This window comes from Kwoniella shandongensis, chromosome 7, assembly GCF_008629635.2.
Source record: "Kwoniella shandongensis chromosome 7, complete sequence".
Taxonomy (NCBI): Eukaryota; Fungi; Basidiomycota; class Tremellomycetes; order Tremellales; family Cryptococcaceae; genus Kwoniella; species Kwoniella shandongensis.
Genome location: NC_089293.1, coordinates 1,040,651 through 1,067,916, shown reverse-complemented (window position 1 = coordinate 1,067,916; position 27,266 = coordinate 1,040,651). Strand labels below are relative to the sequence as shown.

Here is a 27,266-nt window from a genome sequence, read left to right as displayed (position 1 = left end):
GACAGCAACACAAGATGATCCGCTCAAACCCTACTGCTATCCCACTCCGAGCGTCAGATGTCAAATCCCTCCAAATCGAAATTGATAAACGTAAAGCTGAACGAGAACGACACGAGGCGAACCCTGTTCAAGCGACACCAGAAGGGGGGAATCAAGCTAGTAAGCAGGCAGGAGGTGAGAAGGTCATGGAAGGCAGTATGAGTGGACATTTGGGGAAGGAGAAGAGGAGTGTAGCGGAACGTATTGGGATTTGATGGACCGGATGAGGTTTCGCGAGGGGGTTGTGCGGTCGTGTGCAGGCATAATACGAGATCCGGGTAGAGTTTGGCGAGGAGGTGAGAAGGTCCAGTACCAAGAGCTACAGAAGCATCAGCCGATAAAACGTATGTTCTCATCAACAATCTTGTCGCTTCGAACTCACTGTGACTATAAACAAGCTGACTTATGGTGGTCGCGAAACAATTAGCAGGATAGACACACAACGACTGCTTCTCGCACAATACTCCCATCATTCTCTGGAATACCGACAAAACGAAATGACATAACATGACACGACATGACGCCATAACGATACTTTATACAACATACAGCATCCCTCAGTACCCCATTATCTCACGAAATGATTAATACCCCCGCCGTAATCTCTCAATCTCCCTTCTCTGCCTCTCGATGACCTCTCTGTTCTCTCGCATCTCCTCCAGTAGAGGTTGTACAGCTCTTCTTATCTCGTTCTGTACACGACCACCAAGATGTATCATTAGCATTTGCCTCTTAGAACCTCTACGTTCACTTCCTTCAATCCATCCCATCCCTCACAGCTCCGTGAATATGGGTACGCCCGACTCACCTTCAGACTCCTGCCCATTCTCAGCATGTCTAATTGCAGATTGCCAATCTCCCTCCTCATCTCCTCCATTCGCTCTGCATCGCTCAACTTCACCGGCGATCCAGCCCCCGCTCCTCTCTCTGTGGACGGTTTCAGAGCCCAAGTAAGATCGACACTGTGTTGTTGCTCATACTCATCGTCGTCCATTTCACGCACAGCATCTTCCTCGTCATCTTCGTTCTCTTCGATGATCGGAGTGGTCCCTCTTGATCCGCCAGTATGAGGTGCAGGCGTACGATATGTGTGCGAAGAGGTACTTGCCACAGGACCCGATGTAGATCGTAGATTACTCGTACTTTGTCGAGGTGCTCTTGAAGGTTGAGTTTGCGCAGGAGGAGCCGAAACAATCCTGGTCCTGCTCGGGACCACTGGCTCCGCTGGAGCTGTTTGAACACTTTCGCGCTCATTTTCATTCCAAACGACTTTCCGTTGTTGCGGCTTTTGTATGTCAGCCTCTTTGGGCTTGTCTTGCGTGATTTCGGGGACAGGTGGCGTAGCGACATTTGACGTATTTCGGTTCTCGCCAAGAATCGTAGTGCGGGGAGAAGATGTGGTCGACGGTGGTACGATGGAGGGACGAGCAGCTCGTGCCTAATCGGGAGTCAGCTACATGATCATACTTTCAGGCGCTAGGTAGCTCACGCTAGGAGGTAGCACTCGAACGTCAAGAATCGCTTCGTTGACCCTGATCTCGACCGGTGGCTTGCCCAGCGCTCGTAGATCCTTCACAAACAATGTACCTGCTCTCGAGACGTCAGCTTGCCCATCCAAACAATCATTGAAAGTCACCGATGCTAGGGAGTAAGCTGACCGTTGCTCGTTCTAGCTGCTAGCGTAGCTCCATCGAGGAAAGTCAACCCTTCCAAATTCGCTTCACCAAAAGAGACCATCTTGGCCGCGCTAAATCCCGATGAGTCTCACATCAGCTGGATCGCTCAGGTACCGAGGGATGGTGGACAGCTCACCTATCAAGGTTATCCAGTCCGACAAGTGCTACCATCTCCCCGACTCCACCTCTCCTCAACACCGCGCACAATCCACCTTTTCTCACTCCTTCCGCTGTTTCCGTTACAGGACTGAATGCGATATCTACTATCTCCCCTCGAGCGGTTGAGCCGAATGGTCTGATCTCCCGGATATCGACGGGAGAGGATGTGCTGGACGTGTTGTTGGGAAGAGTGAGTCGAAGGAGGGTAGGGGATGTAGTGGAAGGGAGGACGAGGGTAGATGGTAGAGAAGAGGAGAATTTGAGAAGCGGGGAGATGGGCTGTGCGGATGAGATCAGCTGGGTTACTCCTATATCAAACATTTGGGCCCCAAGGCGTTTTCTTTTTGGAAAAAGACGAGCGATGGAGGAGTAGACGTCCAGGAGGAGCTGGCGATTGCCTAGGAGATGGTATGGTACCCAGTGGTCGTAGATTTGATGCAAAAAATGTGCACTTACACCTGCAATCCTCTTTGATAGCGGCACAACCACCCTCGATCCCTTTTCCCTATCATAAACGATCAATTCCCCCTTCTCTGACCCAGCAACCACGAGCGTTGAATCGGCATCACTAGCGAGAGCAGTGATAGGTGCAGCGGGACCCTAACAACGGACAGACGGACGGGAAACAAAATCAGCTTTGATGAACATCTCGCTGGAATCTATGAGATAGCTAGGAAGGGATATCATTACTCACCTCTAGAACGTTAATACATTTCCATTTCCCTTCGATTTTCTCCATCACTCGTAATCCTGATGCCGTACCCGCACCGCCATCCTTGGAGGAGGTTGAAGACACGGTCGAAACGACTACTACATCCTTTATCAAACATCCGACTTTCCCAACCTTCTCTTTTGCTGACCCTCCTTCACGTTGTGTGACGACGAATTCCGAGATACGTCTTTGTTTATTATCATATTCCCAAACTACATTCCCATCTTTCGCATAGACGAAGGAATGACCCTCCGACGATAGAGCGATTTGGGGAGGTGTTGTTGAGGTTGGGAAGCGGGATGGTAAGGAGATTGGAGTCGTACGTGGTTCGACGAGTGTTGATGATGATGATGATGAGGAAGAAGACGAAGGAGGTCTAGGGATGGTAGCCTGTGATAAAGAGTGGGGATGGACCAGTAACACGGATGTCATTCTGTTGTTGTTGAGTGATAGATGCAAATCAATATCTAGTCGGTCTCGTTCAATGATGCTGAGGAGGATAGGTTCAGAAATCAAAAGCAGTCTCGTAGATTTCACTCAACTCAACTCAAACCGGGGACGTAAACAACGAGTGGAATCGTGAAAGATTACGTAACTTTTCGAACACTGAACAACTTCTGTCGATCTATGTTGTAGGTTGACCACTCGTACTTGCCATTGTGAAAGTTGAGATGCACTACTGATGATACATGATACATCCTAAATGTCCATTTGTTATTACACTATATGTTATACACTTCGACACAGGGCTGAACGTTGTTGTCTTCGTTCGAAATCCACTGCTGATGCGATCCATGCTACTATCTCCTTCTTCTGATCTTTGTCCTTCTTCCGCAATTGGCCCCAATATTCTCCAACCATGCCCGCATTCAGTCACCTGTATTTGCAAGCACTTACTATGATGCCGACTATAGGAGAGCCAGGACCACCACCACGCCACCAACAACAGCACCCGCGGCCGCAGCCACACCGCTCACTCGCAATCCTGCTCCACTACTACTCCCCCCACCTTGTGAATCACCCCCACCCCCACTGACACTGCCGCTCCCACCCACTTGACCAGGGACACTAGTCGTCGCACTCATCTCGGCACTCAATATCGGAACTTCGCCCACACTGTATTCCGTCGAGTTTGCCAATCCTTCGTATTGCAGTACGCCTTCTCTCAGTAGGGTCGGAGTGGCAGAATAGACGTAGCTCGGTGTGGCATATGTAGGGTTCGCAAGGACCGCGTTCGGTAAGACCGTTTGGATGGTGGTAGTGAGGGAAAGAGGAGCGATAGTTGTTGGTGTAGGGGAGTTGGGACCGGCAGTTGTCGTCGCGTTCGTGGAAGTGTTATTTCCAGGCGTCACAGGTGATCGATTCTCGAGAGGTAGGAATCCGACCAAAGGGGCTTGCTCGCCATTTATTCCATAGCTGTTGATGGTATCACCGATCAGCTAAGAGAACAGAGTTTGGACAGAGGAATAACTCACCTGAACACACTGTACACATTCTTCAAGAAAGGTGTACCCAATTGCCAATCTATTCCATCACCGGCTGAAGCCTGAGCTATCGGCCAGGCAAGACAGAATGAACTCGACGCTACTTGCGCATACATCCAGTCAGAAGGTAGGAGCTGGACATACCGACCGCTATGGGTTTATACGACTATCAGCTCAAATCGTCCAATACACATCCTCCTGAAAGAAAGCTCACCCAAACGAGAATCCCATGGTCATCTTCGTATTACACGGTACCGCCCATTGTCCTTCCTTGACCTGCCTCGCGTCGGGTACCAACCCAAACAACTTCACCACATCCTGCTGCGGTCCTGCCAGACCCGTGAAACCAGCATCGAGAAGCGCCACTGAACCTAAACCGATATCCGCATACGAAGATCGGATCCCCACGTTCGTACCGTTCATCGTCACGTTCCCCAAGTTCAACGTCCAGAAGAGATACTCTTCTCCACCTAGCTCATCTATGCTCGTGGGTAACGCGTCAAGGTTCGAGGGATCGCTGCGCTTCTTGCGAGAACCACCATCCCCATCGCCGTTGGCTGAGGCGCTTGCTGAGGGTTGAGACGAGGCGCTAGCGCTGTCGCTTACGCCTGCATTTGACGCGGTCGCGGTGCTCGCCACGACACCTGTCGAGTCGTTCCCGTTTGACAATGCACGACCGAAAGGAACGACATCGTGCCATTCGATATCGTTGATAGTCCTTCCTGAATTCGTGTCATTGGAAACATATAGACTGGAAACGCCACCAAGAGTCAGAGAACCGGTCCTCATGTGATAACGCGATGAGCTCGATGGTGAAGCAGAAGACGATGTGGCTGTTGACGTTGACGAAGAGTTGTTGGGAGGAGGGGCAAGAGCGAGTCCGAACACTGGATACGGGAGATGCGGTGTTCTGACGAGGTTTTCCAGTAGAGGCGGAAGATAGGGTGAGGTCGCGCTGGTACTAGGGCTTGGGGTGGATGAAGCGCCGGCAGAGGTAGTCGTAGTGTTTGAGGTCGGTGTAGCAGTCTCAGGTAAGAGGAAATGGGACAGGGCAGAAAGCCTGGGGAATCCAAGACCCAATATACCGGATATCTTCTGCTCAGACAATGTGAGATTGGTCGAGTTGATCAGACCTGTCACCGGAACGCTTTAGTCTTTCGATGTTGATGATGAAATGTAATGGAAACTCACCCATGACCTGACCTTCCACCACCGTTTCACCCAACGTCACCACTTCTCTGATCACAAACCCACTCGCAACCGTCGCATCTGCATAACTGCTATTCCATCTCGTTTGATTCGCATTCACCTCCACGAGGCCGTTTGATTTCCTGCTGACATCGTAGTATGGGTTGGTGCTTGTACCCAAAGAAGCGGGACACGTTGAGGATGTACACAGTGTTGAAGCGAGTAAGAGATCAGACGAAGCAAGGTCGAGTTGGAGGGGATAGGTCGTAGGCGGTGAACCGATCGTAATTGGAACGACAAAGGTACTACAGGAAAAGAAAATCAGCGAATGCACCGACCATGACATCTTACTGGTATCAGATGCGTTCTCACTTTAACGAAGTCCCAAGACTTAGAACAGTTCCATTCCCCGTCCCTCTCCTCTGCAACCCTGTTTCACTCCCCCTTTGTACCAGGTCCAGCTCAACACCTCCTACATCGACTAGGGGTATCCTACTTTGCACGGACCGTTTTCGAGGTGCACGAGCCCTTCTCCCCTTCGTTGCTTTCCGTCTCAATCCTTCACGTTGATCCGAATTTGAGTCGCGCGCGAAGGGAGGGGAGAGTAATGGACGAACGTGGGCAGGTTGGACTGCCAAGGCGGGGTTCGGCGCCGGTAGCTGGACCGAGTGAGATAGCGAGAAAGGGAGAAGGGAAAGGATCGTCACGAAATAAGCGGCAGTGACCATAGTGCTGAAGTTGGATCGTCGACGTCGTGATTGTCAACGTAACAGCAAGGCTGACAGGTGTATTCTGATTGTTTGATTATTGTGCGTTCTGTTATGTTATTAAGACATGTAATATGGTGGTTGGGATAGATGCTATGCAATGCGATGGGACCTTGAAGGGTCTTTGACTTGGCTTGGTTGGTCGATGATGCTAGGCGCGTAGTGCGATGCGATGCGATGTCCTTCAGGTGGTATTATAGTCGAGACGAGAACGAAGAGGCGGTGAAAAGACGCAGCGCGGATATTATTTTTGTACAAGGCAGCTGGGGTGTTGACAAGCGCGACTGCGGTGCGTCGAACTGTAGTCTGTTCTCTTCCTCGTCGTGTTCGAGAAGTGAAGTGAGAGGGAATGCGAATGTGAATGAATGCTCAGTTGTAAGATGAAAGGAAGTGAGAATGGTGAGTTGGTGAGCTGTGCACTTTGACGACTGAAGACCAAAACAGCAAAAAACACGAAATCAACTAGCAGAGATGTTTTTCTCCGCAAACGACACGCGGAGACCTGACCTGGGGTAAACGCGATCCCTTCTCCTGGTAATAAATAGGCTCCGCATCGTTATCGATATGCTTATAATCATTCTTGCACTCCGGTACCATCGCTTGTAAATCATGACTGGTTGAAGGACCCATTGGTTTGCACATCCAGCAACCACAACTCGTGACCAAGATGGCGGGGGAGAAAGATCGCAGTTGCGCTTGCGACTTGGGAAGCCTTGACCCCTCTTCTCTGTCCAGGCCATAGCCATACGCCTGGGAGTGCTGGATCTGCGCCTATGGATTCATCGAATCTTCTGAAGCCAAAAGGCATCTCTTGGAGCCTACTAGTGTGCAACCACGAGTAGTGTCTGCGCAGCGCGAATTTGGAGAATGTAAATACGCAGCGGGTAGGACAGGTTTGTAGACTTACCACCCACGTTTCACCGCACGTTGACCGGTACAGGGAGTTGTATAGATTTCGAGATGGCATTTGTACCAATCATGCATAATATGCCTTATGAGATGTACACCGGGCTCATGGTTGACGACACTCATTCATCTTAAGGCATCCCCGCGCGTGATGGCTGCTTGCGAGTGGCAGAAAAGTCCCACCATCGTTTACGTGCTAATGCGACAGAATCAATCGATCACTCCATGCATTACAATGAATCCTATCGTTTGGTCTGCCCATCAATATGTGAAGTCAGTCTGGACCATATCTCCATCTTGAAATATCCCTCTCCGTCTCCCATCTCTCGCATGGTCCCTCTTCATAGCGGGATACTAAAACTCGTCGTCGCTACTACCTCCAAACCATCCTGAATAAACTAGGATAGTACCGTACACCAAACCTCCTCCAGCGATTGACATCCAACAAGCTGCAGGTTGGATGAGTTTCGAATGTGTTAGGAGTAGGGGGAGAGAAAGGCCTGTTGTCTGTAAACAGAGAAATATACCATGATCAGCATAATGCCAATTGACAGTCACAGTAATTCGCCTATATGTTGAAAGGGCGCGGAGTCCGGAGTGACGTGACTTACCACCAACATGCCGGTGAGGAAACGACCGAAATCGATATAAGCTGAATTGTATTCGGGCGAAATATCATCGGCTCTTGCACATCTCGAACAGATCGAATTGGGTATAGGAGCGAGTACGAATGTGAGCGCTACGATTGGAGACACAACAATTAATTAGCGATCCAATCATTATCGGCGGCGATGGTCCCATAACAGTAGGGGATTTCATTGAACCGTCCTGTGGATTTCCCACTCACCAACGAGAAGAGGTAACCAGTTCGCCCATAATGCGCATGAGAGGATGACCAGCAAAAAGCCGGCCGCAAGGACAAACGAGAGGAGAATGACGGCTGTTGGTTGTGGGGATGAGCGGAGCGCCATTGTAGAATTATATGGTTGTTATGATGGATAGGCGAGCAATATGATTGAGCGAGATGTTATTAGGGCAAAGGTGAGTGGAGACGTCAGCGATTATCGGATTCGAGGTAAGACCTAACTCAACACAAAGGAAGAGTTGGGCTGTGTGTAAAGGACTCGTGAGACGTACTCTTCAATCCAGCTGCCATGTTTACGCTTCCTTCTTCACTCTTCACACAATGTTAGTCTGTATCGTAAGTATGGTCGTGAAGCTTGATAGATAGAACAACAACATGGGATGATTGCGCCGTCATGTCCAAGCCGAGAGCAATGCTCCGGTTAGCTTATCGCGCCTATTATCGTTCTAGGAGAAAGGCACGCTTGAGTGGAGGCATCGCTTCTACTAGTCCGTGATCGCTATCGGTTCCGGGAATCATTCGATCAACCAGATCCACTCACTACTTCTCAATTCATACAACAGCTGAACTTGAATACTTTCAACCAACCCTTATCCAGACCTTTCAGCCAGCACAATCAAAACGTGATACACCATGGCAGCCACCGCATCAGACAACGCACCCGTCCCGTGAGCTTCTACTCTCCCTCGTTAAATGATTTTGCCACCCAACTACCCAAGTTGTCGCTAATGCCCGCTCAGACTGCGCCTTCCTGCAATCTTGCAGAACCCGACCAATCACGCGTTACGTCAGGTGGAAGCGTACAATGCTCAACAGAGAGAGAAGGCACAGGCTCGGAGGGAGGCAAAGACGACGACGAGGGTTGTGGAGAAGAGTACTGGGAGAGGGAAGAGGGTGATCAGACGGTTGGATAATGGTCAGTTGGACTGATCCTGTCTCATAACGCCTAGTCTTTGGCCGGGCTCAGAAGGAGGAGGTCGCAGTGGACCTAAGGTACCAGGACACTCGCCGTTCGCGCCGGAGGCGAGATGGGTTCCGCTGGAAGGGCTAATGAGAGCGTCTCATAGCCGCCTTCACGTCGAACCCCCACATCGTCCAGCCGTCTCGATCGGACTACAATCCCCCCGTTCCACTCCAACATCGTCCCTCCCGGCCTTCTTTCCCATCAGACGCGATCCCCAGGTCTGCCGCTATCCCATCTGTCAGTCCGCCCGACCGAGATCCGTTCTCATCAAACTCGCTCAACGGCGCATTCTCCACGTCGCTTAAAGGGACAAGAGCGTTATTGCGTAAGAGAGGTGGAAGAAGGGTCGAGGGGTTAGTAGGCAAAGTTGAAGAGGAAATTAGAGGATGGTTGGGCGGTAATTGGGGAGATCTAAATCATTCGATCGCGCCCTCGGAAGGTGACGAGAGTTGGAAAGTGATCGATGATAATCTCGTGGATCATACGATCCATTCGGGAGAATCGTCGACATCGTCAGCATCGAGCAGTCGAAGAATGCCTACTTTGCATCAGATCACTTCGGCTCTTCCAATCTTACCTCTCACAGGTGAAGATCCAGATCAGATACCTGCGATTCTGGAGATATCACGTTCACCAGCACATCTCAGTTGGTTGGTGAGCGACAGTTTTGAGAGATTGGTAGTTCACCTCATTGCGAGGTATTATGAGCTGGTCTCATGGAGTGAGTCGCATTTGCCTGTCGGAGTTGATGTCCCTTTGTGCTGACAAGGTTTGGTTGGTTTGCTTGTAGGTGATTCGCATGTGACGACCTCGGGTCAAAACGTCCGATTGACACATATCATCCTTCCTAACGTCGCGAAACCGAAACCCTTGTCTCAGAAACACGATCTCTTCACACCCGAGACCAGCGAAGTGTCCGGTCAATCCGGCTCAGAAATACCTACCAGTGATTCGGAACTCGACGTTCGAGGTAGAGGATTCCACTCTGAAACGGATAGTGAAGCGGCTACTCAACGAGGGGCAGATTCCGAATCAGAGTCGGAATTTGGTGAAGAAGGATATACACTTGTTCAAGATCCCAATGTCGCGATCACGCCATTACCGGAGATGATTGGCGATCTAGCCCTGTCAGACGTCGATTCCGATGTAGGCATGGGGTTGAGAAGGACGATATCGAACACTTCTTCAAGATACGCTTCGTCAGAAGGTGGTTCAGAGTATAGTAGTATGGGTGATAGTTTGACCTTGCCGCCGGTGTCATCAAGACCTCCAGGTGCGGCAGGTGCTGCAGTAGGAGGTTGGATAGAGTTTGAATCAGGTCTAGGAGAGGTGCCGAGGCCAGTCATACCTATCTCCGTTGCGAGTATCAGGGCGAGGACGGGTGTTCCCTCTTTATCAATGGGTGCTGGTCAGAGGGATTGGGAGGACAAGCCGACTTTCTTCGAATTTTTGTACGGGGCATAGATGCGTGGAGTTATCGATTATCTCACCCAGGGACATGTACGATAGAGTGTAGATGGTATATGATATTACATTGCATGTAGCATCGTGTCAGATATACAAACCGGAAAAATTAGTGTAAGACTATGGAAATCACGGAACAAAGCTAAAACAATTGCTCCTTGTGGTTTGGGAGCGATTTGCACAGATGGAACAGAATCGTCATGCTCCCAAATCCCCTCCAGCGTCCCTTGTACCTCGCTCATACAACGAGACTGCACATTCCCCTGTGAACGTTCGCACGACCGCTACAGACGTGTGATCGCCTTCCTGTCCAACGGCGTGCCTGAAACCAAGAACGACGACAATCAGCTCGGAACTTGCACGACCCTGATGGAGCTGATTGGAAACCACCACTTACCGTCCGGAGCGATACCATTCTTCGCGAGAATACGATTATGTCGAATCAGACGTGCTTGGTCGAAAGTACATCGTTCAATTGCCCTGTTCCCAGCAAAGACATCAATCAGCATGATGAGCACCTCACTCTCGGCCCCCCAGCATGCGCAAGCGGCAGCGGACTCACATGATCCTCCTGACCTCTTCTACACCCTCCTCATCCAGCCCAATCCTCCCTTCCCCACTCCCTTCGCCATTATTTGCTTCCAGGTCAAAATTGTTAGAGCTCATCCCTGCTTCTGCTTGATCATGGAAAGAGAATGATTGGAGAGGTTGGTAGTTTGTTAAGCGGGCGACGATTGGAGTGGGGAGATAGCGTGATGCGAGGGGAAGGAGTCGGGATCGGTTGTATACTATCACTGTTGGCGGGGAGGGGAGCGTGATTGCGCGGGGATTCATTCAGGTGACCGAAGTTGCATATAACCCAAGAATAAGCGGAGGGAATTCGCGCAGCAGTGAGTGGACCGAAGTTGGAGATGGGACAAAGGACCACAAGTGAACAGACAGGTACGATGGAGCGTCATGGTGATAAGCAAAGAGAAGGAAATCAAGTTTCTTGGTCAGCAGGCGAACACATCGCACCGCACCGCACCGCCCTGTGCACACACGGCACTTACAAAACGCAATCACTATCACGACCGAAAGTGCTGAAAGGTGGAAGAACATGGCGGATGATGTAGCTTAGATAGACACTTCAGAAGATGTAGTATAGTCGCTGATCTCGCTGTCGACGTTGAGTTCTCTGCGTGTATATGAATGTGATTGACTAGCAGCTGAAAGAGATGAGATACAAAGGAATAGCCAAGGAAAGAGGAATGCGTTCTTAGCAAGCTACGAGCCAAACACGTTCTACTTCTACAGTTCAACCCGCATTCAGGTTATTTCCAATTCTGGTAATTATCGAAAAATCAAAAAGTTGAGAAGCCAACGTCAAAGATGGAGGTTGTCCAATTTTGTCAATGCTAGTTCTGTATCATTACTTACCTTTTCTAACGTCTGACCGATAACTGAAGTAAAGACTCGCCGAAGTGGAGAGAGTCAGGACAGATACTAAGCAGAAGGATATTGTTAGCCAATCAAGCGCGACCAACCGACGCATCATGTCGCTCACACTCGCTCAACAACTAAAACAACTCTCTTCTTCTACACCGGCCAACACCACCGCCGATCCCGAATCCGCTTATGCCAATCTCGACTCTAACGCCCGAGAGGAGAAAGAAGATGGGGAAGGGAGAGAACATTATTTGGATGTCGGTCCTTCGAGATTGAGAATGGAGTTGGGAGGTGACGGAGGTGGTGGTACTTTGGGTGGGGTTAAATATGAGGGTGTGAAGATGGGACGAAGAAGGATATTCGACGATGAGAGTGAGGAGGAGAGCGGAGAAGAGGGCGCACTGGAAGGAGAGGGCAGTGAAGATGATGAAGATGAAGGTGAAGAGGACGAGGAAGAGGAAGACGAAGAAGAGGAAGAGGATGAGGATGAGGCAGAGGAGGAAGCCGATGAGGAAGACGAAGACGAGGAGGAAGAAGAAGAAGAGGAAGATGCGAAACCTACACCCAAAGCCAACGGCTCAAAACAATCCCTGGATCCTGTCGCTTCATTGCGTGACTCTCGTATGAAAGATATCGAGAAGGGACGTGCGATCAAACGACAAAAGGTGGGTTGAGTGGCCACTCCGTATCAGATGTCTTGTGATATGTCATCTTCCCTTTGCACCACCCTTCTGATCACTCCGATCGTACTGCCTTCGTCTTGTCATCTTCTTGATAACCTCCGCTGACATACCACCACCCCTAGGCGCTTTTTGAATCCCTCATCACCCTCCGAATTACATTCCAAAAAGCCCTCTCCGCATCCCAGACTCTTCCCACCACATTACCATCAGACAACCCAGCTGGCGAGCTCTCGCAGAAGAAGTCGGATCTCCTACGAAGTCTTGGCGACTTGAATGAAAGGCTGTTCACTCTCAGAGAGACTGTCGTCCTTCCTGGGTCTGAGGACGAGGCAAAGTTGGGTCAAAAGAGAAAGAGGACAGAAGGGGATGAAGTGCTAAATGAGGAATATTGGGTTCATGCGGCGAAAGATTCTCTGTCTTTGGTCGACCAGTGAGTGCAGCTTTCCAACAATCTATAGGTCCTGTACCGAAGAAGGGATGTAAGCTGATCATGTGTCTGACATGATAGAGCACATCCCCACGTTCTGCCAATCTTGAATAAATGGTCGAGCAAAATCCAGGCCGCTTCGTTACAACTTGGCTCCAAACAAGCGGGAGGAAGTAAATTCTTGCAAACTGTCAAAAGTGGTGCGGGCGGTGTCGTAGAGGCCATCGAGAACGGCTTGAATAACAAGGTGAGTACCGCGCTGCATATGCATTTCCACTTCCGTATACGAGAAACATACGCAATGGTCGTGCTGATTGTGATTGTGTTTGCAGAGAGATGCTGAGAAGACTTTGATGGAGAGTGAAGAAGCGGGATACAGAGCTTTGTTGAGAGAAGTGATTGAGTCAAGGACTGGGTCTGGACCTGCTGCAGATCTGACACATCTCAGAAAGGAGAAGAAGAAGAAGCGTGAGGCAGAGCGGGGTGGTAGTAAAGGACGTAAACTGAGGTGAGCGAGAGTTTCCTTGTGTGATTGTTCTGCTTGAACAGTCCCTGTGCCGCCCGGACCCGTTTCGCAGCGCTTACTCACTTTGCGCCAACAATGCTGAATGCTGACTTTTTCTTATATAGATATACGGTGCATGAGAAAGCTCAGAACTTCACAGTTCCTATCCCTCTTTCTCAGGGATGGCACGAAGAGCAGGTTGACGAGTTGTTCTCCTCTCTCTTCGGAGGTGTAGGTATGAAAGGTGCTGTTGCTGAGAGTGGTGTCGGAGTGGATGCTGGCGTTATCAACGGAGATGATGGTCTGAAGGGGCTTGGAGGTCTGAGGGTGTTTTAGAGCATGGTTACTTTGTAGATATCATTGCATGTCTCTGCATCTAGTTATCTTTCTGTGTATGCATATACATCTATATTCGCACTTAGAGCAGACACCAGTATCGTCGTCGTGCAAGAGCCGATCGAACCCCACGGGGAATGACCAAAAACCCGGATCCGAAAAGTCAACGCTGGGTTCAACTTCGACTTGCTGTATTGCAATGTTCCTGTTGCATTTCCACCTTTGTCCTGTAACACCCACTCTACGAGCTTCGATATACATATATACATATACCCGATAAGAGCAGCTTGGATTCAGTCATATTCATTCCCCTCCCTGAGTCGTCATCCGTCGCCTTGACTCGTTCTTTCAACGAGCACAGTGGATCGAAAACACCTTCGACCGACTGACCATGTCGGTTCAACATCACCTGAACGGTTTGTTCGGTCTCGACAACGCAGGACATTCAAGCGATAGAGATTGGGAAGCCCTCATTTCCCAATGGGAACACTCACAGTAAGTCACTGGCCATACTCGTGCTGTTATATGCTTTTATTCACCCCTAGTTGCCCGAGTACAAAGGAGGTCATACGCTGATGTGCTCTTGTCACTCTAGTCCTTCTTCATTAGATCAAGATGAAGAGATAGCGGAGCCTATATTCTACACTACACCATGGCCTACGATCCTCGATTATCTGCCAGAAGCTTCCTCCTCTTCCTCTCTGACGTCAAATACCCAGACTCAGAGCGGTTCTGGCCAATATGACGATTACACCTACGAGCCTGAACCTTCAAGCAGTGGATCATCAAAACTTCTTGACAGGATCAAAAAGTGAGCAGCTGACACGTCTCTGGTCTCATTGGTTAGTAGCTGACGTTGTACTCATAGTCATCTAACGATACCCAGCACTTATACATCGCTCATTACTCTCCTTTCATCAGGACGGTCGAACGATGACATTCAATCGGAGTTAATCGAGATTCTGGGATTCGAGGGAGATGCGTTGAGTTTGATAGAGGAGATCCTGAAGCCTGGTATGAGGGAGATGATTGTACGGGACAATGAATCGGTAGGTCCAGCTACAACACTGTTCACTTTTCTGTCTGTGCTCGAAGTTAAAAACGATACCAAGCTGATGACTGGCATGTCTTTCGTTCTTTAGATTTCGAATGGCTCCCACGTTATAGACAAAGCGGGATATCTACCAACTGCAAGGATGACAGTCAAATCTGGCAAAGGCAAAGATAGGAAACAGATGATCAATATCTCTGATGTAATAGGTTCGGCGGAAGACATAGAGAGGAGATTGCAGGAACAGTTGGAAAGACCGAAGGCGATGTTCTCTGAAGGTGGTCCAGTGAGTAGCTCCAATTCTCAAAAAGGATGCTGTGCTATGGGAAGACACGAAGAAGAGAGCTTGGCTGACTTCTGATCTTAGCGCATACTCGAACAAGAGGATCTGCCGCACGTTTACACTGCTTCCGGCAACAAAACACCAGCAATGTCGTACGGAGGAAAACTTGCCTTGCCTCTAGGAACTCACAGGGAAATCAACGACGTAAGTTTGATCTGTCGATCCTGACATCGTCAGTAGCTGATGTGATGTTTTGCAGACATACGAAGAAGTCACGGTACCGCCTACGAACCCTATCCCTCCTAAGAGTACCGAAAGACCAGTCAAGATCGCTGATCTGCCCCCGCTGGCGAAAGGCTGTTTCCCCGTGAGCTATGATCGTCTATCGTTACGAGGAATTAGCTGACAATGGCCCGTTCTAGAAATATGTGCAACTCAACAGAATGCAGAGTATCGTCCAGCCCACGGCTATGAACACCAATGAGAACTTGTTGATCTGTGGTGAGTAGCAGCACTGTCATTGGCCCATGTGGAACACGAGCTTACGCATCAACATCACATTTAGCTCCCACTGGCGCTGTTAGTCGTATTCTCGCTTTCTTACCAGACCAGTATGCTGACACTGATACAGGGTAAAACCGATGTGGCAATCATGTCTATCATCCGAGTCCTCTCTCAACATCTCGTGCCAGGCCCTTCGACTCATCCATCAGGTTTCACCATCAACAGAGATGCCTTCAAGGTCATCTATGTCGCGCCGATGAAAGCCCTCGCTGCGGAGATTGTCGCCAAGTTTGGCAAGAGATTAGCATGGCTCAACATCCGAGTCAGGGAATTGACAGGTGATATGCAATTGACGAGGCAGGAGATTGCCGAGACGCAAATTATTGTTACGACCCCCGAGAAATGGGATGTGGTCACGAGAAAACCGACAGGAGAGGGCGAATTGGCTTCTGTAAGTGGCAGATGGAAGTGTTGGACGATAGGCGAGCTGGACTGACCTTCATGCAGAAAGTAAAACTCCTGATCATCGACGAAGTGCATTTGCTGAACGAAGATCGAGGAGCGGTTATCGAGACGATCGTAGCGAGGACTTTACGACAAGTCGAATCCAGTCAATCTCTCATCCGTATCGTCGGTCTCAGTGCCACCTTACCAAACTACATTGATGTCAGCGACTTCTTGAGGTGAACTTTTCCCCTATCCTAGGTGTTTGTTCTGTACTTAACTGACGAAACGCAGAGTAAATCGTCAACAAGGTCTCTTCTTCTTCGATGCCTCGTTCCGACCTGTACCGCTGGAACAACATTTCATCGGTGTGGCAGGAAAGCCTCGATCTCAAGCTTCCATTAGGAATATGGATCGCGTCGTATTCGACAAGGTGTCAGAGCTCGTACAGGCTGGTCATCAAGTCATGGTCTTTGTCCACGCCAGAAAGGAAACGGTGAAGACTGCTCAAAAGCTCAAAGAAATGGCAATGGAGGAAGGAGTTTCAAGCTTTTTCGAGACCATCGAACATCCGAAGTACGGTCTGTACAAACGAGATATCGGGACTTCGAGGAACAAGGAGATGAAGGAGTTGTTCGAGGCCGGGTTTGGTATACACCACGCCGGTATGTTGAGATCAGATAGGAACATGATGGAGAGGATGTTCGAGGATAACTGTATCAACGTGAGTCGACACCGATTGGTTCCGCAGTCTAATGCGCACCTGCTGACGCTTGCTCGTCACTAGGTCCTCTGCTGTACATCGACATTGGCTTGGGGTGTCAACTTGCCAGCGCATGCGGTAATCATCAAGGGAACACAGGTCTATGATAGCGGAAAGGGTGCTTTCATGGATCTCTCGGTTCTTGACGTCTTACAGGTGAGTGAGATGGTTGCGCGCATCGATATCGGCACTGACAGTTGCCCACAGATCTTCGGTCGTGCAGGTCGTCCAGGGTATGAGACTAGTGGAGAGGGATATATCTGCACGACGCAGGATAAACTCGACCACTATCTGTACACAATAATGGCTCAGGTGAGTTGCAATTTCTCCTTATTGCGGGGTGGGACGTGCTAAAAGTTTGGTTTTCCAATAGCATCCAATAGAATCGAAGTATGTGGAGTGTTTAGCGACCCGATGTATGGCGGCACATGCTGATACCATGACATAGATTCATCCCTGGTATGGTTGATTCACTCAACGCGGAAGTAGCGCTTGGTACAATCGCGAATGTTCCAGAGGCGATCCAGTGGCTAGGCTACACTTACCTATTCGGTGGGTGGCACCTCCAATGACGGCGATACAATGCTGACTTAGCGGCAATGTGTAGTCCGAATGAGACGAGAGCCCTTCATTTATGGTGAGTTGTGGAAAGCAGACCATCGAGTTAGAACCAGCTGACACCCCGCCTTCAGGTATGGCGCATGATGTTATCAAGGACGATCCTCAACTCGGTACCAAGCGTAACGATCTTATCATCCAAGCTGCCCGATGTCTTCAAGCAGCCAAGATGATCAGATACGACGAGATCTCAAACTCGTTTGTCATCTCTGACCTGGGTCGAATAGCCGCGAAGTACTATTTGCGATATCAGACGATAGAAGTGTTCAGTGAGTCTCATAGGAACCCGGATGTCCAGGAATATACGCTAATACGAAAGCAGATACGAGGTTCAACCCCAGGATGAGCAATGCTGATCTATTCCAAATGTTGTGCGAGGCTACTGAGGTGAGCGAGACTCTAACATGAGTGAAAGCAATGCTGATATGTCTTGCAGTTTGACCAAATACAACTGCGAGAGAACGAAGTGGAGGAGCTAGAAGCTATCAATAAAAGCGACGTGATTCCTCTGGAAGTTGCCGTAAGTAAAATATGGATTGTGGAAGACCAAGTGCTGACGTATATGAAACAGGGTGGTGCCACCGACCGACGAGGCAAAGTGAATATCTTGCTGCAAGCGCACGTCTCGAGGGTGTACATCGAAGACTTTGCGTTGGTCTCGGACGCTGCTTATGTGGCCCAAGTGAGTTTTCCAAACCGAGGAACAATCTGCTTGATTGCTGACCCTTTCCCACAGAACGCCGCTCGTATCATTCGAGCGCTTCTCGAGATTGCGCTCAGTCGACATTGGGCGAATTGCGCGTATCTTCTAGTCGAGCTAAGCAAGTGTATCGAGCAACGTCAATGGGTCTACGATCATGGTCTTGCTCAGCTCAACGTACTTCAACGTGATACTCTTCACAAACTCAACCAGTACACACCGGACGACATGACCGTTGGCGATTTCCGTAACATGTCGGCTATCGAGATTGGCGAATTCATTCACATGAACGAGAAGCACGGTTCAGCAGTTCGCGAAGCAGCCTTGATCTTCCCTACGATCGGGATGTCATATTCCCTTCGACCCATCAGTCATGATCTTTTGCAGATCAGCGTCAAGGTGGAACCCGGATTCAAGTGGAATGCAAAGATCTCTGGAGGTGGTGAACCGTTCTACGTATGGGTCCAAGATGAAGAAGGCCTCAAGATCTACCAATGGCGAAGTGTCAGAGTACAAGCTACGACAACAGCGATCGAACTCGATTTCATACTCCCCTTCGATGACGCTCTCCCGGAGTCCGTCTCAATCGTTTCCATCTCCGATAGATGGTTATGGTCTCACGAGGAAATCAAGATTCCGCTTGTGGACTTGGTCATGCCGCCTGTACCTCCGGCGCGCACGGAATTGCTCGACATACCTTTCCTGAGATTGTCCTGCTGGAACGATCCGCACCTCGAGCAGGCGTACTCAAAAGGCATAACAATGTTGAATGGTATACAAAGTCAAGCCTTTTGGACGATGTATAATACAAGCATCAATGCATTGGTATCCGCTCCAGTGGGAAGTGGTAAATCGCTCTTAGGAGAGGCTGCCATTTGGTAAGTCATTCCAGCATTCCCCTTTGAAGAAACCCCAGCTGACGATGATTTCAGGAATGCCTTCCGTCACGATTCTGAAGCGGTGGTTTTGGTCGTTGTCCCTGAACGTCAAGCAGTACACGAGACTGTTGCAAGAATCCGTAGCGTCTGTCCACGTTCGAAGAAGATTTCGACCGTTTCGCTCCTTGAATCATCCGACTTTGGTCAACTGAAATCGACAGGTGGGACCATTGGTATCACGACACCTTTCACCTTGCTAAGCAACGATCGTATCGACGACACACTTCGTCTGAGGCGATTTTCACTAGTCGTGCTGGAAGACTTACACCTCTTGGACGAGATCTACGAGCTGTGCATAGCGAAGATCTTGTCTTTCGCAAGAGCTGCCCACACAAGGATAGTTGGGATCACTTCGTCGCTGAATGATCCAACTGATCTAGCAGCATGGCTCGGCCTTGATTCACCACCCTCCGACGACGAGGGTACGACCATAGGGATCCAACCCCCTGGCTTGTACAGCTTCTACCCTGCCGACCGAGGGAATCCCATCTCTGTATCAATCAAGACCTTCACGATCCCTCACGGTCCAACCCTACTCAAGACGATGGTCAAACCGACCTACGATATACTCAAATCCGTGACGGGAGGTGCGATCGTCTTTGTCCCTTCAAAACAAGCTTGTATGACAGTCGCGGCGGATCTCGTCACGCAGTCCGGAACAGAGATGGATCTCGAAGGTTTCCTATCTACACCTCGAGAACATGTCGAACCGCTGTTACAGAGATTGAAAGACCAAAAGCTCTACGAACCGATCTTGCACGGGATAGGATATATCACGGGTAATTCGGCACCGTCCGACTTGGCATTAGTCCTCGAGTTATTCGCAAGTGGGATTTTGAGAGCGATCATCGTTCCTCGTCAAGCATGTTGGACACTCCCCGTCAGAGGAGATACGGTCATCGTAATGGGTGCTCAGTATGCGAAATCGACGCCTGCACCAAACGTGAAAGGAACGAAACAACCACAAACACACGGTGAATCATTCGAAAGACAAATCATCAATTATTCTCGAAAGGAATTGGTCAAGATGCAAGGACTAGCAATTTCGTCCGCGGCACCTGAAGCGAAAGGAGGAAGGATGTTCGTCATGTGTCAGGCAGAACAACAAATTATCATCTCGCGAATCTTAGCAGACGGTCTTCCGCTCGAATCGAACTTCCCTTCCATCCTTTCACGCAACTCTTCCGTCTCCGAAGTGACTATCAAACTGCTCGAAGACAAACTCTTGCCTAGGAGAGGAAGACCCACGTTGGATATCCAACCGTTGGCGGATAGACCGAAGAAAGCAGACATCGATCCGAGAAAGAGAGATATGATGGATCTGATTAACTGGACATATTGGGCTGTGAGAGCGAAGCGAAATCCGAGTTATTACGATCTCGAAAAGAGTGTAGAGAGCGATAAGGTCTCGAGGTTGATAGATGCTTGGTTCGAAGTGATTGATCAGAGGAATGGCGGTGGCGGAACGGTCATATCGGAGAAGAGGAAAGAGAAGGGGAAGAAGCAGAACGGGGACAAGGACGATGTGGTGAACGAGAAGGGATCGGTGAGAGGTGGAGATGGGGTCACCGTCGACAACACCGACGAGATGGACGTGGAGGATGTCCCGGACGGAGTGGCGGTGGTAGAAGCGGATGTGGGAGGTGAGGCAGGAGTAGGTGAGAATGACGGCGAGACGCTGGACAGTGAGAAGTAGGCGGAGCATAGAGCATTGTAGATTACGAGGATCAATCCATCATGCGTGTGCATTACATATATCGGGCCATATGAGCATGAAACTGCTAGAGCGTTTGCTACGTCTTACAAATTACCTTGACTTCGTCATCACTATATCCACTAATAAGCTGTTGAAAGGCTCAAGACCCCCACGCCATCTTGATCTCGCAGGAGCACACATCTCCAATCACGGCAATCCACTTTCTGATCAAAGATGGCGTGACATTTCCGAACTTTCGAATCAAGTTTTCTGGGGGATCGAAGAGAATCAGCCTACTGTGGTCGTACTCGTTGAAGCTAAAGGCTGAATATTCAGGTGCACAACTCACCGCTAATGTATTTCATCCTCTCGGATGACCAAATCGCAATCATACTGCCTAAGACTTCCAATGCCATCTCTTGGTCGATTTGATTTTTGACATCAGTGATCTCAAACTCCGCCCATGTCTTATGTCGGGCATACCAGTCGGATTGCCGGAATGCCAGCGAAGTCTTCCCCGATGACGAAGACGGGACAGCCGTTGGGTAATCCGCATGATGTGCGGATAATACTTGAGTTATCGCTTTCCGGAGGAACAGGATGAGATTGTCGAGTGCGTCCATCGGAAGGTGGATGTTACTACCAGCTGTATGCCCGAACGAACGCGAGTCCCATCAGCGTCTATCTTTGCATGACCGGCTATCGAGACACTACGAAAATGGACATACCAAGGTCGGAATGGACAGCATCTACCAACGGTATTCGCCCATCATGGCCATCATCGTCGTTGAACAGACGGTCGATCAGGTACTTGAAGTTTACCAATGCTTCGTGATTATCGTCGTCAATAATCACGATACCGTCCGGGCTGACTGCTTTGAACTCGAAAAGCGAAGCCACCTCTGCACACTGCTTCAGCGCGTTTGCAAGCTCCGCAGCGAAGGGTGCAATTCGAGGCAGAAGTGGCAGAGTAGAGCATGCCTGACCGTCTTTGATGTTCCGCCCGCTTGCCTCGCCTCGGTTGTATCTACGACCATACCGAGGGTCGGAAGTGTCAAACACCGATGCACGTATGAACGGCGTGTATTCGGAGCGGAGACTGGCGGTCGAAAGCTCCGTACTCCCTCGACGGAAGGGCAGCTCGGGCCCAGGAGTGGAGGAAGCTTGTCGAGCGCCTCGAAATGGAACAAGAGCAGAGCTCTCTTCCGACGTATGATCGCCTCGTCGTGAAGGAGTGGGTGAGGAAGGTGGGGAGTCCACTTCGATTGCCTGTGCTCTCATCAGCGCACAATTCATCATTCTGCTGAGAGTGAACTTAAGTTCGAGCTGATACTCACGTGCTCCACACTACGACCAGCTGCCACACCACTCCCGGTCCAGAAGACATCTTCGTCCGTCTCCACATTTCCATACCTTGACGATGTAGGTGAAACAACATGAGATACCTCATCTGTGCCTCTGATGGGAGCGGAAGTGGCTAGTGCAGCGGTTGTGGCTCTCCTACGAGGACTCGGAGTCACAGTCGTTGATCGCGCTCGGGTGCGACGACTCAATTCCGCGAGCTTAGCTTTGAAAGCGGCGGAGTGCGAAATCCTGCTCGTCGCAGGGGAGGGAGTTGCCGAGCTGCGTCGACGACGAGGTGAGGGATCCAGACTCTTTGCCCTAACAGGCGATCGTGAGCTTGGCGTAGGAGGGAGCGTGCTCTAAAGGGCTCACAACGAAGTAAGCGGATGATTACGGTCAAGATGGTAAGGAGAAAAGCAAAGAGGCAATCATCACTCACTGGTCTTTGACTAGTAGGCGTCTATTGAAAATGATGTCGTCAGCCGCAGTAGTCAATAACACTGATCTCCCCACAATGTTCGAAGAGTCGATAGACTTACGTGAGGAGTTGCACCTCGCTCTTGCTTGACCATCGGAGTAGACGGACGAATCGCCGTGTTGATGGGGCTTGAAGGAGTGGCTGGCCCTGTAGGTCGATCTCGGATGACCAGTGCGGTCGATGGCGGTGTCGGATGGGGCGGGGGACCCATTATCATCCTCTGTTTATTCAGCGCAGTCTTACGATACCGAGTGACAATCAGCAAAACGAAATCAACTCGAGCTAGGAGGCACCCGGGTTTGAAGGGTTTGACAGTTGCGAGACATGGCAACTCACCGGGAGCTCCTGCATCGTGGATCAGTCTGGTTATAGAAAAATTCGCAATTAGAGTAGCGTAGTTAGTGGTATGTTCTGGTTGTGAGAGCAAGGACAGTGTAGATATTGGTAAAGGTTAAGGATTGGGTTTGTAGTCGGAAGTTGAAGAAGATAGAACGAGAAAGAACATATTAGATAATGTCCCCAGAGCAACTTTATGTCCCCACCACGACCGTTCAGCACCAATGAGCTGCGCCCTCGTCAGTCCGTTGCCTGGATACCACCGCCTCGTGCCATGACTCCACCACCCTCCTTTCCAGACCGTCCTTTCCCACCCGCTTTCACACGCACACGTGTTTCGGATCCAGGTGATCGAGTCGATACAAGGTGCATACGAACTGACAACATAGCGTACAAAGGTCGGACACCGCACACCCGAGGATGAAACGAGGGTGATTACAGCTTGGCTTTTGCGCTCTACACGCGGAGATATCAGCCGAGATCTGTAGAAGGCTGGATGGTAGGAGAGACGTACCTTCAATACACCATCTAGCTTGGTCTGTGAACGGTAAAGGAGGTCAAGTCAGTTCGAAGTTTTCAAGTACGTATAAAGATGATAGGGTATGAATAGCCCGATCAACTTACAGCGAGCATAACCTAGCGATGGTGGATAACGTCAGCTTGATCTTTGAACCACTTGGTACGGGAAGGAGCAGCTCACATTCCCCTTGACTTTCAGACTGCCTGTCATGAATGCCTTTTGGGCATTGACCTTTCCGTCAGCGAGTCCGATGAACGTATCTATGTTGTTGCATTAGTCAGTATAGGTTAATCGTCACTAGGTGTTGCCAGCGATGTCGAAAACCTACCATCGCTCAGAGAAATTGACACGTCTGCACACACAGAATCCCATCAGCAATTGCGCCAAGAACCCCTGAAACACACACGCGCACACTACTATATCTAAGAGGATAAACGCTACTCACCAGGCTTCTTCGCAGGACCTTTCGTGACTTCTCCCTTGTTCTTCAAGTCAATCCTGTATTTGGCAAGCCAACATCAGTTATCGGTCCAATCGACTTGATTGACAACCACAAGCTCACACCCAGATTGCCTCCTTTCCCGATGAGTTCTTCACGTTAAGCTGAAAGACACCGTTCGTCTGACGTTCGCGTCAAGATCAGTGAATGATACCAAGACTAATGCAAACACGACTTTGGCTCACCTTCTTGATTTGACCTTTCTTCTCTGCTTCGGGCATCTTTTCGAACACCTGAGCGAGGGCCTGAAAGAGACATCAGAAGTGCACAAAGGTCCTCGAGGAGGATTAGGCAAGCTCACAGAGAGAACCTCGCTAGTCTGTGAGGTTGATCAGTACTTGATACCTACGAGTCTACGAGAAAGGATGGACGGGGACATACCTTGAAACCTTCTTCCTTGAGATCTGACATGATGGAGCTTGCGTTTCTGCGGATCGATGACTGTGTATGGTTTATTCGGATGGTATTGACAATGCTGGATTAGCTAAATCGAACCGGTCAAGATGGATATATGTCTGCTTGGAAGAAGAGATAGATGCACCTTTGCGCTGCACGTACCTGTGAAGTGCGAGGTAAGTTGGATTGAGTTTATCGCGACGACTGCTCCGGGTGTTTGTGCACTCATCTCAACCGGGGTTACAAGTTACGTCATCACCATTCCTAATGATCATTACAAATCTATTTCTAATCGTCCATCTCGCCACCGGCTACATTCCTAACCGGGCTGATAGATCTAATCATACAACCAACTAGCTACCTTTCTCGGGTCCTTCTTCCCTGGTAACCCTTTGCTGAGAGCACTGCTACCCCTCTTCAAATACTTTCCGTCTCGTAATCGGCCCAGGACTTCACCCTCTGAGTATGAGAGCTGTCCTCGGATGAACACATAACGAGGCCAGTTGGAGATGGTCTGCCCTTCGTACGGTGTGTCTGCACAGAGAAGGGTCAGCATTGTGTCCGTGTTCCGAGCCCATGAGATTGCGATACAGGACAAAAAGACAAGGAGAGACTTCAGAGAAGACTTACAGTCGACATTGTGATGAAGCTGCGAATTTGTCAATTGGAAGGGCTTGAATTTGTCCTGAGGGTGCCACTGCCAAGTTATTATGTGTCAGCTTAGATGTACCTTCGGATTGGGTCCCTGGAAACACGAAGCTGTACTCACAATGACAAGATCTGCATCAGACCCAGGCTGAATTGTACCCTTTCGAGGATATAACCCGTACTGCTCACGAACTCGCGTCAGCTTACTGGTTCCGCTTCATCGTCGATTGGCTCCGAAGATGTAGAAAAGACCCACAAGCTTGGCAGGGTTGGTCGATGTCAACTCGACAAACTTCTGAGCTGTGATCCTCCCCTCCAACAAGCCCCCAGTGTATAACAGAGGCATTCGAGTCTCAACACCTGGAATACCGTTGGGGATAAATCTGAATGCTCCGTCTTTTCTATCTGTCAGATCTGCCAGGGCATGTTTGTCGCATTGATGAGCTTCCTCGAGAGTAGTAGGAGCGACGAAAGACTCGTCTTCCATGGAGTCGGGATGTTCGAGAATACCTGATGGTTTGCCGGTAGGGGAATCGTATCGGAATGGACAGTGATCGGAGGAGAAGATTGTGAAAGTACCGTTGTGAAGACCGCTGAAAGGTGTATGTCTTGTCAGCGAAAGAACTATGTTGAGTATGCCTCGAGGCAGAGAGGGGTACCTACACATAGAGAGCTTCCCGATCCGAGGAGTCAGGCGGAGGAGGAGGCGAGCAGATCATCTTGCTATTCTCGAAACAGGTCGGTGAATGGAACTTCCGCTGCGAGCAAAGTCAGCAATCTGCTCGGCAAAGCAGGGAAGGCCGGGCGGGTGACAAACCAGATCGTCCCAGGTGAGATTGAGGTATTGAGGACACGTCTCGGCATAGATGGGCAGGCCCTGGGTCTGAGCCTTTCGAACATTGTCCATACCGAGCTGTAGAAGAGTCAGCATGATTTCCTTTCCATGTCCACCACTGGTGCGCTGTGATTTCCAGCCTCAGGAATCAAGCTCTGATGTAGACTTGACTCACTGTCGACCCGACATGCACGAACAAGATAGGATTTTGGACCAACTCGGACATGGCTATAGCACGGTTTGTTGCCTCCCCTTCTACGAGTGGCGGACGTGACAAAGCGTGATAGTATGGGGCTACGAAAGGGTCAAAGTAGAACATTAGGTCCAGTCGGACAAGCAAGACGTGGAGGAGGAACATACCGAACATCCCTTTTGATTCTAGCTTGTCGGTGAGCCATTCTATCATATCTCCATTCTCGGCGTGCACCATCTGTATGAAATGAAGACGTGAATCAGCATCCGTCCACACTATCTCTGCGCCTTTAGCTCAACCCTCCGAAGTATATAGGCCTTTGCATGCCCGGACTTGAACAGTGGTATGGCAAATTAACTCACGGTGGTTATCCCATTCTTCCTAGCAGCAACCATGACGTCCAACAACTCCCTATCTTTCAATCTCTGACTCTCGTACGTCATAAACACCTTACAGCTCGTCACACCCCATTCATCCCTCAATCTTGGCAACTCCTCCTCCAACATATCCTCATCATCTCTAACGATGATGATATGATATCCATAATCGACATACGAGCCAGTCTTCTCTGCTCGGGCATTATATCTCTCCACCACGCCAAGGAGGGATTTGTCTTCAATGGAGCGGGTCTGGGTCGCGAATGTTAGGATGGTGGTTGTTCCTCCGCATAGGGAGGAGAGGGAGCCGGTGGCAAAGTCGTCGGCACATTCACCGCCAAGACCGTGGGGACCTATCAAAGTGACAAAGAGTTGAATCGTTATGCAGACGAAGACATGGAGAGTATTGCGATTGGTGAATGGGAGTCAGGGTGATAATGAGGTTCTATCAGCATGACCGTGATCGATCACGATAGGTTCGCACTCACCCGTCTTCAGGTCCTGACACAGATGAACATGTCCATCAATCCCACCTGGCATGACATATGCGCCCCTGAACCACGACAAGCACACAAATCAGCTCTCGTGTCCCCGAACTACACAAACTTAGCAGCGCGATCCGAGAAATGTGGTATGCGTTCGTTTGCCAGACAGGCATGGAAGGAATGACTCACTCTGCATCAATTATCTTTGCTCCGATTAGATCTTCTTCGTCAAACTGAGCAGCGAGCGAATGGATCTTTTCATCCTTGATACCGATCCAACAATCGCTATTTTCGCCCGCCAAATACCATGATCAGCTCCAACTACTCTTGAGCTCCACTCCTCGGCGAAAGTAGAGGAAGATGGCCACCCGACGGTGAGAGCAATGCAAGAGATCATAGAAGCTTCTCAAGATGTTCGTGAAGCTTGGGATGAAGAAAATATGACATACGTGATATCGCTAGCAGTCACGACTTTACCATTCTTGATAACGGTATCGAATCGGGGCATCGTATCGTATCGTGTACCTATATCACTTTCTTTAATTTGTATATGTG

General features: G+C 49.8%; 11 protein-coding genes across 11 annotated transcripts; 4 read left to right on the top strand and 7 right to left on the bottom strand.

The window, feature by feature from the left end:
* Nucleotides 1–14: 14 nt before the first annotated feature.
* On the top strand, nt 15–254 carry CI109_104276 (uncharacterized protein; the record flags this gene model as incomplete). Its single annotated transcript, XM_065967465.1, has 1 exon — nt 15–254. One exon carries the CDS (start codon nt 15–17, stop codon nt 252–254), a length of 240 nt encoding a protein of 79 aa, XP_065823537.1.
* A 369-nt stretch (nt 255–623) lies between these two features.
* CI109_104275 (uncharacterized protein) lies at nt 624–3,018 on the bottom strand (the record flags this gene model as incomplete). The annotated part of the gene is made up of 7 exons (XM_032003987.1): nt 624–731; nt 848–1,477; nt 1,529–1,626; nt 1,698–1,786; nt 1,852–2,153; nt 2,331–2,474; nt 2,569–3,018. 7 exons carry the CDS (start codon nt 3,016–3,018, stop codon nt 624–626), a joined length of 1,821 nt encoding a protein of 606 aa, XP_031861589.1.
* A 476-nt stretch (nt 3,019–3,494) lies between these two features.
* On the bottom strand, nt 3,495–5,986 carry CI109_104274 (uncharacterized protein; the record flags this gene model as incomplete). The annotated part of the gene is made up of 5 exons (XM_032003988.1): nt 3,495–4,002; nt 4,062–4,220; nt 4,285–5,203; nt 5,262–5,563; nt 5,631–5,986. The coding sequence occupies 5 exons, from the start codon at nt 5,984–5,986 to the stop codon at nt 3,495–3,497; spliced, it is 2,244 nt and encodes a 747-aa protein (XP_031861590.1).
* Nucleotides 5,987–7,285: 1,299 nt separating this feature from the next.
* CI109_104273 (uncharacterized protein) lies at nt 7,286–7,902 on the bottom strand (the record flags this gene model as incomplete). Its single annotated transcript, XM_032003989.1, has 3 exons — nt 7,286–7,438; nt 7,543–7,670; nt 7,779–7,902. The coding sequence occupies 3 exons, from the start codon at nt 7,900–7,902 to the stop codon at nt 7,286–7,288; spliced, it is 405 nt and encodes a 134-aa protein (XP_031861591.1).
* Nucleotides 7,903–8,429: 527 nt separating this feature from the next.
* On the top strand, nt 8,430–10,224 carry CI109_104272 (uncharacterized protein; the record flags this gene model as incomplete). Its single annotated transcript, XM_032003990.1, has 4 exons — nt 8,430–8,464; nt 8,537–8,712; nt 8,864–9,481; nt 9,551–10,224. The coding sequence occupies 4 exons, from the start codon at nt 8,430–8,432 to the stop codon at nt 10,222–10,224; spliced, it is 1,503 nt and encodes a 500-aa protein (XP_031861592.1).
* Nucleotides 10,225–10,508: 284 nt separating this feature from the next.
* Nucleotides 10,509–11,325, bottom strand: CI109_104271 (uncharacterized protein; the record flags this gene model as incomplete). The annotated part of the gene is made up of 4 exons (XM_032003991.2): nt 10,509–10,546; nt 10,622–10,704; nt 10,787–11,018; nt 11,277–11,325. The coding sequence occupies 4 exons, from the start codon at nt 11,323–11,325 to the stop codon at nt 10,509–10,511; spliced, it is 402 nt and encodes a 133-aa protein (XP_031861593.2).
* Nucleotides 11,326–11,759: 434 nt separating this feature from the next.
* Nucleotides 11,760–13,603, top strand: CI109_104270 (protein BFR2; the record flags this gene model as incomplete). The annotated part of the gene is made up of 5 exons (XM_032003992.1): nt 11,760–12,317; nt 12,458–12,765; nt 12,844–13,009; nt 13,095–13,270; nt 13,393–13,603. The coding sequence occupies 5 exons, from the start codon at nt 11,760–11,762 to the stop codon at nt 13,601–13,603; spliced, it is 1,419 nt and encodes a 472-aa protein (XP_031861594.1).
* Nucleotides 13,604–13,994: 391 nt separating this feature from the next.
* Nucleotides 13,995–20,600, top strand: CI109_104269 (uncharacterized protein; the record flags this gene model as incomplete). The annotated part of the gene is made up of 22 exons (XM_032003993.1): nt 13,995–14,098; nt 14,199–14,414; nt 14,472–14,652; nt 14,746–14,940; nt 15,022–15,141; nt 15,197–15,304; nt 15,360–15,438; nt 15,503–15,516; nt 15,569–15,892; nt 15,949–16,124; nt 16,180–16,609; nt 16,673–16,804; nt 16,856–16,960; nt 17,022–17,038; nt 17,097–17,200; nt 17,256–17,285; nt 17,341–17,535; nt 17,589–17,653; nt 17,703–17,786; nt 17,838–17,948; nt 18,003–18,844; nt 18,899–20,600. 22 exons carry the CDS (start codon nt 13,995–13,997, stop codon nt 20,598–20,600), a joined length of 5,334 nt encoding a protein of 1,777 aa, XP_031861595.1.
* Nucleotides 20,601–20,760: 160 nt separating this feature from the next.
* CI109_104268 (uncharacterized protein) lies at nt 20,761–22,773 on the bottom strand (the record flags this gene model as incomplete). Its single annotated transcript, XM_032003994.2, has 7 exons — nt 20,761–20,870; nt 20,950–21,246; nt 21,329–21,869; nt 21,938–22,303; nt 22,384–22,404; nt 22,484–22,660; nt 22,759–22,773. 7 exons carry the CDS (start codon nt 22,771–22,773, stop codon nt 20,761–20,763), a joined length of 1,527 nt encoding a protein of 508 aa, XP_031861596.2.
* A 420-nt stretch (nt 22,774–23,193) lies between these two features.
* Nucleotides 23,194–24,188, bottom strand: CI109_104267 (uncharacterized protein; the record flags this gene model as incomplete). Its single annotated transcript, XM_032003995.1, has 10 exons — nt 23,194–23,214; nt 23,273–23,296; nt 23,383–23,394; nt 23,459–23,538; nt 23,607–23,630; nt 23,724–23,776; nt 23,841–23,899; nt 23,963–24,022; nt 24,079–24,096; nt 24,159–24,188. The coding sequence occupies 10 exons, from the start codon at nt 24,186–24,188 to the stop codon at nt 23,194–23,196; spliced, it is 381 nt and encodes a 126-aa protein (XP_031861597.1).
* A 322-nt stretch (nt 24,189–24,510) lies between these two features.
* CI109_104266 (uncharacterized protein) lies at nt 24,511–27,219 on the bottom strand (the record flags this gene model as incomplete). The annotated part of the gene is made up of 12 exons (XM_065967464.1): nt 24,511–24,707; nt 24,804–24,870; nt 24,943–25,002; nt 25,078–25,414; nt 25,485–25,579; nt 25,639–25,734; nt 25,832–25,950; nt 26,017–26,086; nt 26,212–26,579; nt 26,715–26,779; nt 26,901–26,996; nt 27,161–27,219. The coding sequence occupies 12 exons, from the start codon at nt 27,217–27,219 to the stop codon at nt 24,511–24,513; spliced, it is 1,629 nt and encodes a 542-aa protein (XP_065823536.1).
* Between the last annotated feature and the right edge of the window lie 47 nt (nt 27,220–27,266).